The sequence below is a fragment of the Prenolepis imparis genome, unplaced genomic scaffold (genome assembly GCF_030444845.1).
Source record: "Prenolepis imparis isolate NDT839.2.m4 unplaced genomic scaffold, iyPreImpa1.0 SCAF_130, whole genome shotgun sequence".
Lineage (NCBI taxonomy): Eukaryota > Metazoa > Arthropoda > Insecta > Hymenoptera > Formicidae > Prenolepis > Prenolepis imparis.
Genome location: NW_028141288.1, coordinates 11,454 through 26,599, shown reverse-complemented (window position 1 = coordinate 26,599; position 15,146 = coordinate 11,454). Strand labels below are relative to the sequence as shown.

Below are 15,146 nucleotides of genomic sequence, written 5' to 3'. Positions count from 1 at the left end.
CTTTTATACTTTTTTCTAGATTTCTTATTTCGTTGATTTTGTTGTATAGAAATGTTATAATGTTAAACAGATAGAAATCTAAGAAGATAAGTCATATTTTAATATTTTATACTTATAATTTGTTGATAAATAAAATTTATTAATAATTCGATTATTTACATTATTACAAGTTAAACCTTTTTGAAGTAAAAATTAATTTGTAAACTCTATGTAATATTTTAGATTTTTTATAATTAATTTGTTTAAGAATTGCAAATAAACTACCTATCACAATTTGAAGTACTTGGAATCATATCATTTTTGAAAGCATTATTTATATCTTTATCATTTCTTTCTTCATCATTGAGATTATTTTCATTTTCATTTTTGCCACTTGCAGATTCTAATAATTTGGACATTCGTAAAATTTCTCGATGAACTACTGGCATTCTATAATGTTCACGATGAATTTTTTCTTCATGTCCCATGAAATTGGCAAGATCCGTAATTTCAATGTCCGTTAAGTTTAAGTTGACTCCTAATGTTGCTACATGCTTACGCAGAGTAGTACCTCGTAAAGTTTCAGGCTGATTAGCTTGACATTCAATTGAAAATCTGCGCATTAGATCACATGCTTTTAAGTATGCATGTTTACGACAATCCATATTAGGAATACCAAAAACATAAGGATTTGACAAACTAACACCGGCTTTTTTTCTATATTGAAGAATTAGTTCTACACATTTTTGTAATTCAGAATCCAATAAAACAGATACAGTACGGCTCAGCTTTCCACGTATTGTAAACCGCACATATTCCATCGCTATTTTTTGGCATTCTAATGAAAGTGCATTAAATTCATCTATATTCATTTTTGGATCAATTTTTTGATAATTCTTATAATCTTCAATTAAGGTCCTTTCCATTTCTCCTGCTCTTCGTCTATTAAATAGCTGTATTGATATTAATGTACTCTCAGAAAGCTTAAGCCAATCTTGGAATAAAAACGTTTGTTTTAGATTTTTGAAAGCTGTAGTACGTTGCATTTTCAAAAAGTTATCCAATTTCTTAATGTCGTCAATGGAAGAAAGAATAACTTTCTTTTTTCTTTTTAATTGTTGTTGTGTTTCTAAAGCAATCTTATTCACTGCTGGGCCATATTCATTATTTAACAACGTTAAAAAATTTTCTACTTGTTTTTGTTTTACAACATTGTCTTCGAATATTGTTAAAGAAATTAACGTTTTTCCTGCAGTTTTTAATAATGTGCCTAATGAGTTTGCTAATGACGGAATTTTGTAAGTTTTTGTGGAAGAATCAAAACAAGCAAGAACATTTATGACGTCGATGCATATTCTATAATATTTTGGATGATAGACTGATGATAAATCATCTATATCTTGACAATGCTGTTTAATTTCTAAAAGGAAGCGACCAAGTTGCCTCAATCGCTGTCGTATCATATCATGATGATGTGGAGATGGATATTTTAGACAAAGTTTATTTCCATGTTCCATAATTAATTGATCATAACGAATAAGACGTGTTATTCTATCGTCACGACATCGTGGCATTACTATTTGGCGTGAAACATTGTTGGCCTGGCTTACGTATCTACCCATGATTTGCCGACTAAGCACATGACAAACTTTAGTACCTTTACGTTTTTGATCAATACAATGTGCTGTATGGTGCCTTAAATTCAGTTTATTGAAGAATCCTTTACATTTTGGGCAAGCGGTGTAATCTCGTGCAGTGTTTTTAGATTTTTCAGCAGGTCTTCTGCAAATTATCAATTCACCAGTATTTACGTCATTGCTAACGTTATAATAAAAATCTCCTTCCTTTCGCAACATGTTAATCAAATTTTTTCTTTCGTTACATTGTTTTGGTAAGTCACTGAAATCTTTCACTCGTTTTTCGTGTTTATGTTTTCTTTCTAAGTGCCGACTAATTTTTAATTGCTTGTTTTGCAAAATAAGCAGAAATGTTTTCTAAAAATACGTTTAGATCCTTTTGATGGAGCTGATTCGATATACATTTCTTCATCATTGCGCGATGATTTGCCGTAAATATTGGTTGTTAATGAAACATTAAATCCTGAATTAACGGAATTATTGAAAGAATTACTTTTTCTTAAAATTTTATTTGCAGATGTATTTAAGACATGTTCATCATCTTCCTCAGATGAATGTTTGGATGGAACATATTCACTGTGTGAATCAGAAAAGTCACTGTTATCTTGAGAATCTAAAACAATTAAAGTACTAACGTTAATGTTAATTGAAATTTACTTGTTTAAATAATACTAAATTTAAATAAAAAAATTAATTACGTTTTATTGGAGAATGAACCATAAAATTTTCATCATGTAGTTGTTTAGAATCATTGAAATTAGTTTTCTCTGTTAAATTGTGTAATGTATCATTTATCATCTCTTCATTGTTGTTCCTAAAGTTTTATATATATTAAAGAAAATTATTAATCACATATAAGACATTAGCGCATTCTTAAAAAATGACTGCCTTACCAATCTAATCCAAAAGTTGAATCTTCTAATTGTTTATCCTCAATATCTTCGCATTGAGGTACTACTAATTCATTTTCATTCCAACTCCAAGTCAATTCATTATTTAATGACTCCAATGACTCATTTATAGCTGATATTTCACTTTTCGTTAACAGCTCACTATTATTTAAACAGAATATATATATATAATATTGTTAATAATAGTTTTATAAGGAATAGTTCTTTTTAAACACAGGAATGCAAAATATTATTTCTCTAGTTTTTATGCTGAATGCGATACCGGTTTCAAAAATATTCCATCACAATTTTGAAAAAAACTCAAGGTCAAGATTGTATAAAAAGAGTTTTTGATGTACTTTAAGATGTTAAAACTATGTGACATAAAAGTTTTCTCTTTTTTAAATATAGTTTACTATTAAGACTATTAACCTTTAAAAGAAATTTTTGTGTACATTACTGTTAATAAGATTTTCAAGATTATTTTAATTACTTAAAAAATTTCTAACACGTTATACATATATTATAGTTATATTATAGTTATAACATAAAGTGCGTCCAAATAGTTCTTTTTTTACAATTTTAATTTCTTAAAATTGTAACATGATAGAACATTTTTGAAGCCGACATCGTATTCAGTATTAAAAAATTATAAGAAATGATATCTAGCATTTCTGCGTTTTTTTTTATTAAATTGTGTAATTTGTTTTGATTATTATTAGTAATAAGTGTGTGTGTGTGTGTGTAATACAAAACTTTTTATTTACCTTTCATTCAAAGAAGTTGCTACTTTTTTCTTAGCTGGTAATATTAGTATAGATGTAGAAAAAGGAACATTACTAATAATTTTGGGTCCATTATTTGGAACTTTATCAAATACAGTTTTTACAATAGTATTTTTATCTATAATATTATCTATAGTGTTATTTATAGTATTATCATATATATTTTCTACAATAAAAATACATTTGGCATTTAAGTTAGAATAATTGACATCTGTAATTTCAGGTAGAAATTCAAAATAGAAATTTATTTATAATTTCATGTAACAGAAAAATTTAAAAATTCGAAAAGCGCACGTATTAAATATATATCTGATATTATTTTGTATATGTATATATTCTGATATTTCTAATGTTTTCTGTGTTACATGCCACATAAAATTATCAATAAAATTCTATCTGGAATTTTGTCACGAATTATGAACTTTCTAAAGTGATCTTGAAACTGTATTACTAATTCAATGTTTTTAAGTTGTACAAAATATAAAGAAAATTATTATTGTTTGATTAATAGTTTACCTTTATCCAGTAAATTTGTGTTTAAATTTATTATCAAAGATTCGTTGCTATTCGTGTACGATGCTGTTGGAGCATTATTATGTGGTCTTAATATGCATTTTGTAGACGCGCTCTTAACAATATTATAGCTTTCCAAAGATGTCTGAGATTTATCTAACTTTTCCTTATCTTTTAATATATCTTTTATCCTCTTGTCTTCTTTTTCTAGTAAAATTTGTACATAAAAAAGTAATTAAAATATATAATAATATTATTACGATAATATAACTACTTCAATTAATTTTTTAAGAATACTTTTTTAGAAAATAATAGTTCATATTTAAATCGTAGTAATGTACTGTTATAGCCATTATTTAAAATATAAGTTTTTGATATTATTTATTGTTTATAAATATTTTTACCACAATTTGATCTAATTAATATATATAATATATATAAATATATTCAGAATAGAAATGTTATCACAATTTGCTTAACATTTAAAAATATTTCTTGTTGATAATTATCAATATTGTAAATTAAACTTTTAGTTTATATAATTAATTCAAAATTTTAATTGTACACTTACTTTCTGATGTAACTGACACGTTAATAGAACTTATAGCACAAGCTGATGAATCAAGTTGCGTTTCTGATACATCAGTTAAAACAGAAGATTGCATACTAATTGTAAGATTAGAATTTTCAATTTCTTTCATAAAAGTAAACTTGTCTTTTTTAAGATCTTTGATTTTTACTTGCGGAACGTTAGTCTTCAGGTTTTGTGTTAATTCATTTAAAATTTAATAATTACCTGCAAATATAAATAAACAGACTGTATTACAGCATAAAATTCTTTAAATAAAAATCGATTTATTTTATTTAAGATAATCTAATGTAATTTAACTCACAATGAATAGCAATAAGTTGCACAGTCTCCTTATTAGATTTTTTGATAAATAAACATTTATCATGCTTTTTCTGCTTTTTCTTCGTAAGATCAGTATATTTGCAAACTTTATATTGACCATTATCTGATAAAATAGCAAACTTTTTTTTATTCATTTTATACAAGAGATCTTACTTTTTATATCATATAATATTGTACAACCTTATTGTCTATATAAAGGTTAGGTTAGGTTAGGTACACTGCCTGAGATATACTGCGATGCGGAGGGAATATAGGCGAATACTCATGGCGCCATAAACCAGCAGGGGCTGATTGCAGATTTAAGGCCAGAGCACAGACTTTTGCATAACGCATTACGCATATGCATAAGAAATTTGATTGGTCCATAAACGTATGCATAAGAAATTCAACCAATCGAATTTCTTATGCATATGCGTTATGCGTTATGCAAAAGTTTGTGCTCGGGCCTTTACTGAGCTAATTACCAAACGTTTAAATATAGTACGCTAGGCTTAGAACATATATAAATGAAAGGGGAATAGCAGTCTGAAATGTGTCCCAAGGAAGTGAGACAGAAAATATGGTTGCCTCTCTCTCGTGATTAAGTAGCCGCGCATGTGCACTTTCGAGCAATAAGCCACTACTTACTACAATAAGCGGCTACTTAATCACGAGAGAGAGGGAACCATATTTTCTGTTTCACTTCCTTGGGACGTTTTTCTGTCGAGAACAATAGGCATTCCCCTTCCATTTATATATGTTCTAAGACGCTAGGGCGATAAAGAATACGCGCGTGATTTATTAGAAAGCTCATTCAAAATAATATTAAAATAATATTGAATTACAAAAAATATATTATTTACTTTAAATATTATGTTAAATTTTATTTACTATTTCCTCTTATCGCATTGCATAATTATAAATTTAAGATGAAATATAAATATATTTTAATTGTTTATCAAATAATTGTTTATGTATTGTATTATGTTATGTCTGTATATATACTCCTAGTCCTATGAATAATATAATGATAATAATTGAATATATAGCAATAATAGAATATAATAAAATATAATAATATAGGTATAATATATAAGAATATAATAATAAATTATATAAATATAATACTAAATAGGAATATAATAATAATTAATATATAATTGTATAAATTTATAATTATATATAGTAGATATAACATAAAGACATATACATATTCAATTGTATTTATAAAAATGTGCAAAAAATAAAACACTATATAACACTATAACAAATATAACACTAAAAATAAGTAGCTAGTAGTAGAAAAAAATGTAGTATAAAAAGATGAGAAAGAGAGAATAAACAAATGAATTATTCCTTAATGTTAAAAAATTTTAAATGTAATTCTTTTAATGTATTTCTATGTATTTCATTGGATACATGATACAATTTTTGATATAAAAGAAAATAAGATGCTCTCTATATTGCTTGATAAAAAATGCACTAAAATAATTGTGTTTTCTCACAAATAACCATAGTAATAAAATCTTAAAAAATAACAATAAAATGTAGAAAAATGCAATATAAAATTTTTAATTAATCTAAAAAAAATTCAATTTGAAGAAATTATAGTAGTAATCTATCTATTCTACTAAGCATGCTTGCAAAGCAAGAACAAAGGAGGACGAAGGAACGCTAGAAAAAGCAGGACAGAGAGAGAGAGAGAGAGAGAGAGAGAGAGAGAGAGAGAGAGAGAGAGAGAGAGAGAGGGAGAGGGAGAGGGAGAGGGAGAGGGAGAGGGAGAGGGAGAGGGAGAGGGAGAGGGAGAGGGAGAGGGAGAGGGAGAGGGAGAGGAGAGGGAGAGGGAGAGGGAGAGGGAGAGGGAGAGGGAGAGGGAGAGGGAGAGGGAGAGGGAGAGGGAGAGGGAGAGGGAGAGGGAGAGGGAGAGGGAGAGGGAGAGGGAGAGGGAGAGGGAGAGGGAGAGGGAGAGGGAGAGGGAGAGGGAGAGGGAGAGGGAGAGGGAGAGGGAGAGGGAGAGGGAGAGGGAGAGGGAGAGGGAGAGGGAGAGGGAGAGGGAGAGGGAGAGGGAGAGGGAGAGGGAGAGGGAGAGGGAGAGGGAGAGGGAGAGGGAGAGGGAGAGGGAGAGGGAGAGGGAGAGGGAGAGGGAGAGGGAGAGGGAGAGGGAGAGGGAGAGGGAGAGGGAGAGGGAGAGGGAGAGGGAGAGGAGAGAGGGAGAGGGAGAGGAGAGAGAGAGAGAGAGAGAGAGAGAGAGAGAGAGAGAGAGAGACGAGATGAGAGAGAGAGAGAGAGAGAGAGAGAGAGAGAGAGAGAGAGAGAATAAAGAATATGATCCTCTAATAATACTACTATTTTGTGAAGACTCCGAAAATCTAATATTTAAAAGCGACTATTTAAATTAATGAAATTAGTTTGAAAAAAATACATCTATTATTTTATAGAGTTAGAAAGAATTTATAAATACAATAAAAAGATATGTCGTTTCAATGAATTTTGCTATGCCTAAATAGATATTGGGAATTTACACCCATAAGATAAGTGGTTCGTGAAATAGGAATTTCTGGATACTTTGAACCGATAAAAAGCTCTTTTATCCTCTGAATCGTTATCACCGCTTTAACACAAAATTCTAAAAAATACACCGGCTTTTTTACAATAAATAACGGCGGTAAGTCTATATAAAAATAAAATTCTGTCTAATTTACATTTAAATAGCTTGAGATAGCGATTCACAAATTTTTACCGAACCACAAAATTTAGAATGAAGACAATTTAGAAGAAGCAATAAGGAATGCTTATGTATGAAAATTGTATATTCGAACATCTATAAATACTATATTGTATACATATTGTATAATATGCATATTATATATACTATATGTATACATGTCAAAAAAATAGCATAGTGAGAAGACGGAGTAAAATAAAGCAGAGTAAACGAACAGGCAAAAAAGAGATTACGGGAAAAAATAAAGAAAAGTAAAGAAAGCATAAAAGATAATAGACAGAATGAGATAATATCATTTATGTATATCATAAGTATGATTGAAAAATAGCAAAAATAAGTATCTATAATAAGAAATTATTCTTGGGCCTCACAATAAACATTATGTATTTTTTTTATTTTTGACGATATTTTATTTTTAATAATGTATATTTATATAGTTAATTCTGTCAGAAGCTCTAATTTGTATTAAAGATACTAAATACACAAAGATATTTCAAATTAAAAAATATAATTGTATTTTATCATAAAATAAAGTATCGGTCCTCGATATATACGATCACTGTATAAAGACAAAAATGCTTAATAACTTTGAAAAACAATATACATATATAAAATTTCATTGATATACTCATCTACATGTGGATGTATATCTATGTATGCGAAAAAATATATGTATTAGTGTCGGTCCTCACAATATACCATTCACATATATATATATATATATATATATATATATATATATTTATATGTTTATAATACAAGACTCTTAACAGACATATTTTTTTAGAAATTTTAATGCTTTTATGTTTTTTTTAAATTAAAAATAAAGAAAGCAAACCAATAAGTCATCGAAAAAAAGATAGAGCTAGCATTATGTAAGAACAAAGAAGAACAATAGAGAACACTTTTGTTTTAATTGTGCAGTTTGGTAGAAGAAAAAAAAAATTGTAAAACAATGTCCTTGTAGTCTTTTCGGAGAAAGCATTTTACTTCGCATATCTCTGTTTTTGAATGGTAATATAAAATTAGAACTGAGATTTTCAATATTTATGACTCATGTCGATCCTATACGAAGCCTTGATAAAACCAGAACTATATATCGCTCTATCAATCCGGCCTAAAATGCTCTTTGAATTAGCAAAAATATAATTTCTGTTTAACTAATTAATTTATTAAATCATCAAGTTGGTAAAAAAGAAAAAAGATGCGAAATAAAATAATTGTATATTATAATAAAAATATGTATGTGTGTTGCAATATAAATAAAAGAGAAACATATTATTATACTTATTTAATTATATTATTTATTTTATGAGTATAAATTTGAATTTTTATTTATAAGATTTTATCATTTTTTATTACAATTATTACAATCAATGAACAATAATCATTAAGGACAATTAATAATTAGAGTTATAATAATTTAATAATAATTATAATAATAAAGAATTAATAATAATAATAATAATAAAGAAATTCATATAACACTGCTGTTATACTCATCAAAAAGGCAAAAGTAAATGATTGTTTATCGAGGACACGCGCGCGGTGACTTCTCACTCTTCTTTGAAATTGTATAAAAATCAAAATTTTAAGCTGCAACCGATTACTGTAGCGACTTCTTCAGCATCTCTTTTAAAATTTAAACTGCTTAAACTTGAATAATCTACACAGAATAAAAAATAAAAATTACTGTATTAATCAATATTATAAAGTTTTGCTTAAATCATGTGCATATATAAATATAATACTAACAATAAATCATTATAATTTAATTAAAAACCATATTGCAAAAAATAAAAGTAAAAAATATATTTAAACTCGCTATACTGTGTAAAGATACACACACACACACACGCACACAATTGTTTCTAGAAATATATTTATTTTTTGTTATTTTGCAAATTAATATTTTATAAATGTACATCATTCATATGCAAAATATATATAAATAAGATTTGTTTCAGTTGCAGTATATTTTAAATACATACCTGTGTTGATTGTGTTGAATAAGTAGATGTGTTTGCAATTATTTTTACATTTGACAACTGCGATGACTTGCTTTTTCTTGGGATAACATGTTTTTCTAAAAATTTTAGAGACTCGTAATAGATTAGGTCTATATACCTATCAAAATATTTATTAAAATATTTATTTAAAATATACAATATAATGTTTAACTTCATGATTTACATATTATTTTAATACTCACATTTCTAATGCCTATTCCACTCTTAAGTGATCTTCTCACTTTTGCATTTTCAGTGTTAAATTGGTTTCTAAGGTTATGTATTTTTACACTGCATTTTTTTTCACTCGAATTTGGTCTAATTGTGGACACTATGACACTGATTCGTCTTAATACTTCATTTCTTAAATGTTTGTTGTGATAATTTTGATTACTAGTTTCATATAAACAAGATTCATCTTTGTATGCATTAATTAAAACCTCTACTGCTTCTTTAGTCCATCCTATTACCGACATGATGTCTATTTCTTATAACAGAATTGCTGTAATTAAAATACTTTGATTTATATATACACTTAGTGTTTTTCTATATTTACTATACATACTTACTAATTTTCTTACATTTTCTTTAAAACTCACTTCTCTTTCTTTTTTAATCATATTTTTATTTCCCGTGTCATCGGATGGTGACTATTAACGTGCCTTCAACCTGTCCTTTCAGGTTATGTGACACATTTTTTAATCATATATACTTTGAAGGTTATGCTTCAACTAAAAAAACATCTTGGATCTGTTGAACGGCAAATAATCGTATGAAGCGAAAACTAACAACACTGCCATCTTAATAGCACGCAACGCAGCCCACAGAATAGTGCGCAGCGAATCTATCAGCAAAACTAGCAACAAAACACGCACCGTGTGCCGTAGGCTTTAATCAACGGAACTCTTTATATAATCGATAGAGAACTTTAGAACTCTTTGGGGGGCAATCAGAACTAGCTCATTTTTTTCAAATTTGGAAAACGTGGGGCTAACTTCACTGAGGTTGATCTGGCGCGATCCGACGGGCGAAATACACAGGTTAATCGCGGGCGCCAGAGATTCTCCGCGCGTTCTCTCTCGCTCACTCGCACGCTCGCTTACTCTTGCTCTCTCGCTCGCGCTCTCTCTTTCACGCTCGCCGGTGGTCGCGAAATGCGCTCTTATTTTATTTATTTCTGTTACGAATTTATTTCGAAATATATATGTTTTCGTGTTATATATAATATGTATATACAATTCGCGCATCTTTCTGAACGTGTATTGCCGGAGGTCACTTGCTAAGTCAGCTCCTGCGCATGTTATTATTTTTGACGACAGAATACACCTCGTCATCGACGTTCGAATATATTCTCAGTTAGTCTTGCCAAAGCCACGAGAGGCGATACACATAAATAAATTACTCTGTTCCGTATATATTCGATCGCCTTTATTTCTTTCAACCTCTCTCTCTCATATTCACTGCATAAAAAAAAACCCAACAGGTTATGGGCCCAGGTATGCGCGTGAATTGAGAGGTTGTCGTGATTTTGTTAAATAAATTAGGCGAGTGCAGTTAGTAATCATTATAGTCAGATCTTCCAACAGTGGTGACAAAGAGAGGCACTTTCCTCCACCATGGGTGACTCATTTGATCTGAAAAACATTACTAAATTCAACGGAACAAAGGAGGAGGGTCAATAAGGGCGTTTTTGTGCCCCCTCTGGATTTTCATAAAACAATTTTTTTTGTCTTGTATGATCATTAGGAATGTCAAAAATAATCATTAGGTGAGAAAAAAATTCGATCCATAAAGCCAAAATTAATTATTAGTTTAGGTGTACCACTATGGTATCTAAGCCCTTTTTATGACTAATAAGTAAACTAATGAAATATTTTCGGTCATTATAATGCTTTGCCATAATATTTATGTCATTTTAAACTATAACATGCATTGCCTTAAGATGAAGGTGAATATAGCTCATGGTAAACATCATGCGTGAAGTTGTCGCATGAGTCGAATGCAGCAACTTCACGCACGACATAATTCGTTGTCTTTTATCCATATTATTGTTAACCTCTACCAGGATCTTATATTATTACTTTGTTTAATCAATATTTCAATAATTGAAGTTCAATTGTAATCATGTCAAAAAGAATAAGTGATTCAAGTGATGTGAGTTCTAAAAAGTTAAAAGTCTCGATAAAAAATAATAAAATAAAAAGATAAAAAAATTAAAACCTCTACAATGATCACAACCTTGACGCGGTGTAGAGGCTTCAGTCTGTAGACAACTAATAGTGATCATTTATTTGTTATGAACACCCCATGTCAGGAGTAATCAAAAATTTTTTCACTATGAATTGTATTCACCTTCATCTTGAGGCAATGCATATTGTAGTCTAAAATGACATAAATATTATGGCAAAGCAGTATAATGACCGAAAATATTTCATTAGTTTACTTATTAGTCATAAAAAGGGCTTAGATACCATAGTGGTACACCTAAACTAATGATTAATTTTGGCTATATGGATCGAATTTTTTTCTCATCTAATGATTATTTTTGACATTCCTAATGATCATACAAGACAAAAAAAATTGTTTTATGAAAATCCAGAGGGGGCATAAAAACGCCCTTATTGACCCTCCTCCTTTCCAGCTGTGGAAATTCCAAATGCTGGCAGTGTTCGAAGCCAGCGATCTCAAGGGAGTAGTCGAAGGAACCTTAGCAAGATCCGCCGAAGAAGGTGTAACGTACACAGCCTGGACGCACAAGAATGCGAAAGCAAAATGCATTCTTGCTTCCTCAATGGAGTTTTCCCAACTGGAGTATTTGATCACTTGTCAAACAGCAAGCGAAATGTGGCAAAAATTAAGCAGCATTCACGAGCAACGAAGCGCAACAAACAAATCCATACTCTTATCACAATTCTATGAATATAAAATGGGAATAAACGACAAAGTAATGCAGCACGTTGCAAAAATCGAGAGCCTTGCAAGACAACTAAGCGACGTAGGAGAAGTCTTGTCCGACGTGGCCATAAACACGAAGATTTTGATGACACTTCCCGGAAAATTAAATCCTCTGATCATCGCCTGGGACAGCGTTGCCGTAGAGAACCAGACCCGCGCGAACCTAATAGAACGCTTAATAAAGGAGGAACAACGCCTGACAGTCATGGATGCAGCAACGGAGGCGCTTGCAGCAACAAATGCCGGTAAATGGACTGTAAAATTACATAGTAACAAGAAATTTGATAATCCGAGTATATATAGTAAAATTAAGAAAGACATCGAATGCTCTTATTGTCATAAAAAAGGACATTACGCGAGAGAATGTCGTAGAAGAAAAAATTCAAAAAAATATGAGCGTGATAATAACGGTCGTGTTAATCAAATGTCGAACGAGCAAGAAGGTAATTCAGATAAACATGGCGCGTTTGTAATTACGAGTTCGAATGTCGAAGAAAATGTTTTGAACGCGGACACTCAATATACTTGGCTGCTCGACAGCGGAGCTAGCAAACACATGTCTTTTCAAAGGCATTGATTCGGCGAATTGACCGAGACGAACGAAATAGTCTGTTTAGGCGATAACTCTATTTGCGAAGTGAAAGGACGCGGTACAATAAATATTCAAAAATATGTAAACGGAAGATGGATTAACGGTCGTATCGACAATGTCCTTTACGTACCCGACTTAAAGAGAAATTTATTTTCAATTGGCGTAATCACACAAAAAGGTTTTAGCTTGCGTCTAACTTCGGAGAGTGCTCTCATTTATTCGGGAAACGATTTAACAGCTTACGGGAGAAGCGCGAAAAGAATAATCTATATAGAATGATATTTAAAGTTGTCACAAAACACGAAGCAAATGTTACTATTAAAAACGATTTGAATTTATGGCATCAGCGACTTGCACATATTAATTGCAGTGCATTGCGCGAAATAATAAACAAAAATTTAGTAACCGGAATAAAATTAGAGAATGATAATAAGTTTTTCTGCGAATATTGCGTACTAGGAAAGCAGTATAAATTGCCATTCAGAAGAAGGGCGCAAATTAGAAGAAACAAAGTAGGCGAATTAATCCATGCGGATTTATGCGGTCCGATGCCTGCAGATTCGGTGGGAGGCTCGAAATATTTTTTGCTCCTCAAAGACGATTATTCGTGTTATCGCGCGGTATATTTCTTACGGCATAAGAGCGACACATTCGAGCGTTTCAAAGAGTTTGAAAATGCATTCCATAATAAATTTGAATATCGAATAAAAGCTCTGAGATGTGATAACGGTACCGAATTCTGTAATAGTCAATTCAGAGAACATTTAGTTTCACGCGGAATAAAGTTAGAAACATCGGCACCGTATATGCCACAGCAGAACGGTCGAGCGGAACGCGAGATGCGTACAATAGTAGAGTGTGCTCGTACCATGTTGTTTGCGAAGAATTTATCTCATAAATTATGGGCAGAAGCAGTACACACCGCGATTTATATTCTAAATAGATGCGCCTCATCACTATTAAACGAAAAGACTCCATTCGAATTATGGACGTGACAAAAACCGGACTTGACACAGATTAGAATTTTCGGAAGCGTAGCATACGCGCACATCACTAAAGAATTCCGTAAGAAATTTGATGCAAAATCAAAAAAATGGATTTTTGTTGGTTATCAAGCCGATTCGAAGAATTACAGACTATACGAACCGACGAAAGACAAAGTTGTAAGCGTAAGAGAAAGATCTCAATATCGATAAAGCAGAAATCCTTCGATTCGGCGGACTTTCTGAGAAATTAGCATTAAATTCGGAGTAAGGAATAAGGGCGCCGTAATCGAGGATGACTGGCGAAAATCGTTGTATGCTTGCGAAAAGAGAAAAGACTGAAAAACAGAGTCAGTCGAGCTTGAACAAGGTTGAGAATAAGAGCGAGAGAAGATCGAAGGACTGATCTGAAGCGTGATAATCGTTAAACGAGTAGTTGTATTGAAAGGTGGATCTTTGCAACAATTTGGTATTCTTAATTAATTAATTATTTTGTTTTTGTTATAAGGGATGCAAACATCCCATTTTCGTGGCTATTAAATAAATAAATAAATTTTGTATTGTTAAATAAAAAACCTGCAAACTTTCTTATTATACCTAGCTTACAGCTGGGCTTAATATAAAATAAAATCAGAAGTGGGATTGAATTCGCGAGTAAAAGACAATTGAGTTGTCCGGGAATAAAAGAAGTTTCGAGAAAATTCGGGCACGTGGTAACAGCTAGAGCGGGCTCACAACCGGAAGTCGACGTGGAAGGTCGGAACCAATCCGGAGCAGCCACGACTACGGAAAAGAAGAGAATGACGTGGAAGATATTTTAATGGATCAAACTGGACTCGACAAATTATCTATTAATCAATTACGATCATTGGCTTCGCGCTTGAAATTGCCAACGAAGGGAACACGTGCAGCGATTTTAATAACAATCTCCAAATATTACGACAAATACGGGTGGCCGAAAAATATACAAATGGATCACCGATCGGATAACGGGAGCGAAAGAGGAGAAAATGCTGCGAATTTATTAGAAATTCGGGATGAAGATACGCAAGTAGCAGGACCGTCAGGAGTTTCCCTCGGAAATGCAGCTAGCACCAGACCAAAAGACAGCATGAGCGCACAAAAAGTAAGCTCTCAAATTAATATTCAAGAAATCGTGCAAGCCGTGGTGCAGGTAATGGAGGAG

General features: G+C 31.3%; 2 protein-coding genes and 1 long non-coding RNA gene across 3 annotated transcripts in view; 1 reads left to right on the top strand and 2 right to left on the bottom strand.

Annotated features, from left to right (window-relative positions):
* LOC145947723 (cholinesterase 1-like) overlaps positions 1-12,089 on the top strand; it is a 53,297-nt gene extending 41,208 nt beyond the window's left edge. Inside the window, exon 6 of the mRNA XM_083057501.1 lies at positions 12,072-12,089. The gene's annotated coding sequence lies outside the window, so the exon portion shown is untranslated. The remainder of the gene's footprint in view (positions 1-12,071) is intronic.
* On the bottom strand, positions 1,605-5,540 carry LOC145947729 (uncharacterized). The gene is made up of 7 exons (XM_083057508.1): positions 4,698-5,540; positions 4,376-4,600; positions 3,808-4,011; positions 3,274-3,457; positions 2,510-2,668; positions 2,315-2,430; positions 1,605-2,229 (listed from the first exon to the last, which is right to left on the bottom strand). The coding sequence occupies exons 2-7, from the start codon at positions 4,503-4,505 to the stop codon at positions 1,937-1,939; spliced, it is 1,086 nt and encodes a 361-aa protein (XP_082913634.1). The 5' UTR covers positions 4,506-4,600; positions 4,698-5,540; the 3' UTR covers positions 1,605-1,936.
* On the bottom strand, positions 8,926-10,837 carry LOC145947725 (uncharacterized). The gene is made up of 3 exons (XR_014427229.1): positions 9,634-10,837; positions 9,413-9,507; positions 8,926-9,087 (listed from the first exon to the last, which is right to left on the bottom strand). It is a non-coding gene; the product is annotated as an uncharacterized LOC145947725 (long non-coding RNA).
* Positions 12,090-15,146: the final 3,057 nt, after the last annotated feature.

What these genes read in the sequence shown, in the direction of transcription:
- LOC145947729 (XM_083057508.1), bottom strand. Translation starts at nt 4,505, where the DNA reads ATGAAAGAAATTGAAAATTCTAATCTTACAATTAGTATGCAATCTTCT. An exon ending in CACAAATTTACTGGATAAAG is followed by an intron (nt 3,458 to 3,807) that starts GTAAACTATTAA and finishes TTTTTATTGTAG; the next exon opens with AAAATATATATGATAATACT. An exon ending in GCAACTTCTTTGAATGAAAG is followed by an intron (nt 2,669 to 3,273) that starts GTAAATAAAAAG and finishes TTTAAATAATAG; the next exon opens with TGAGCTGTTAACGAAAAGTG.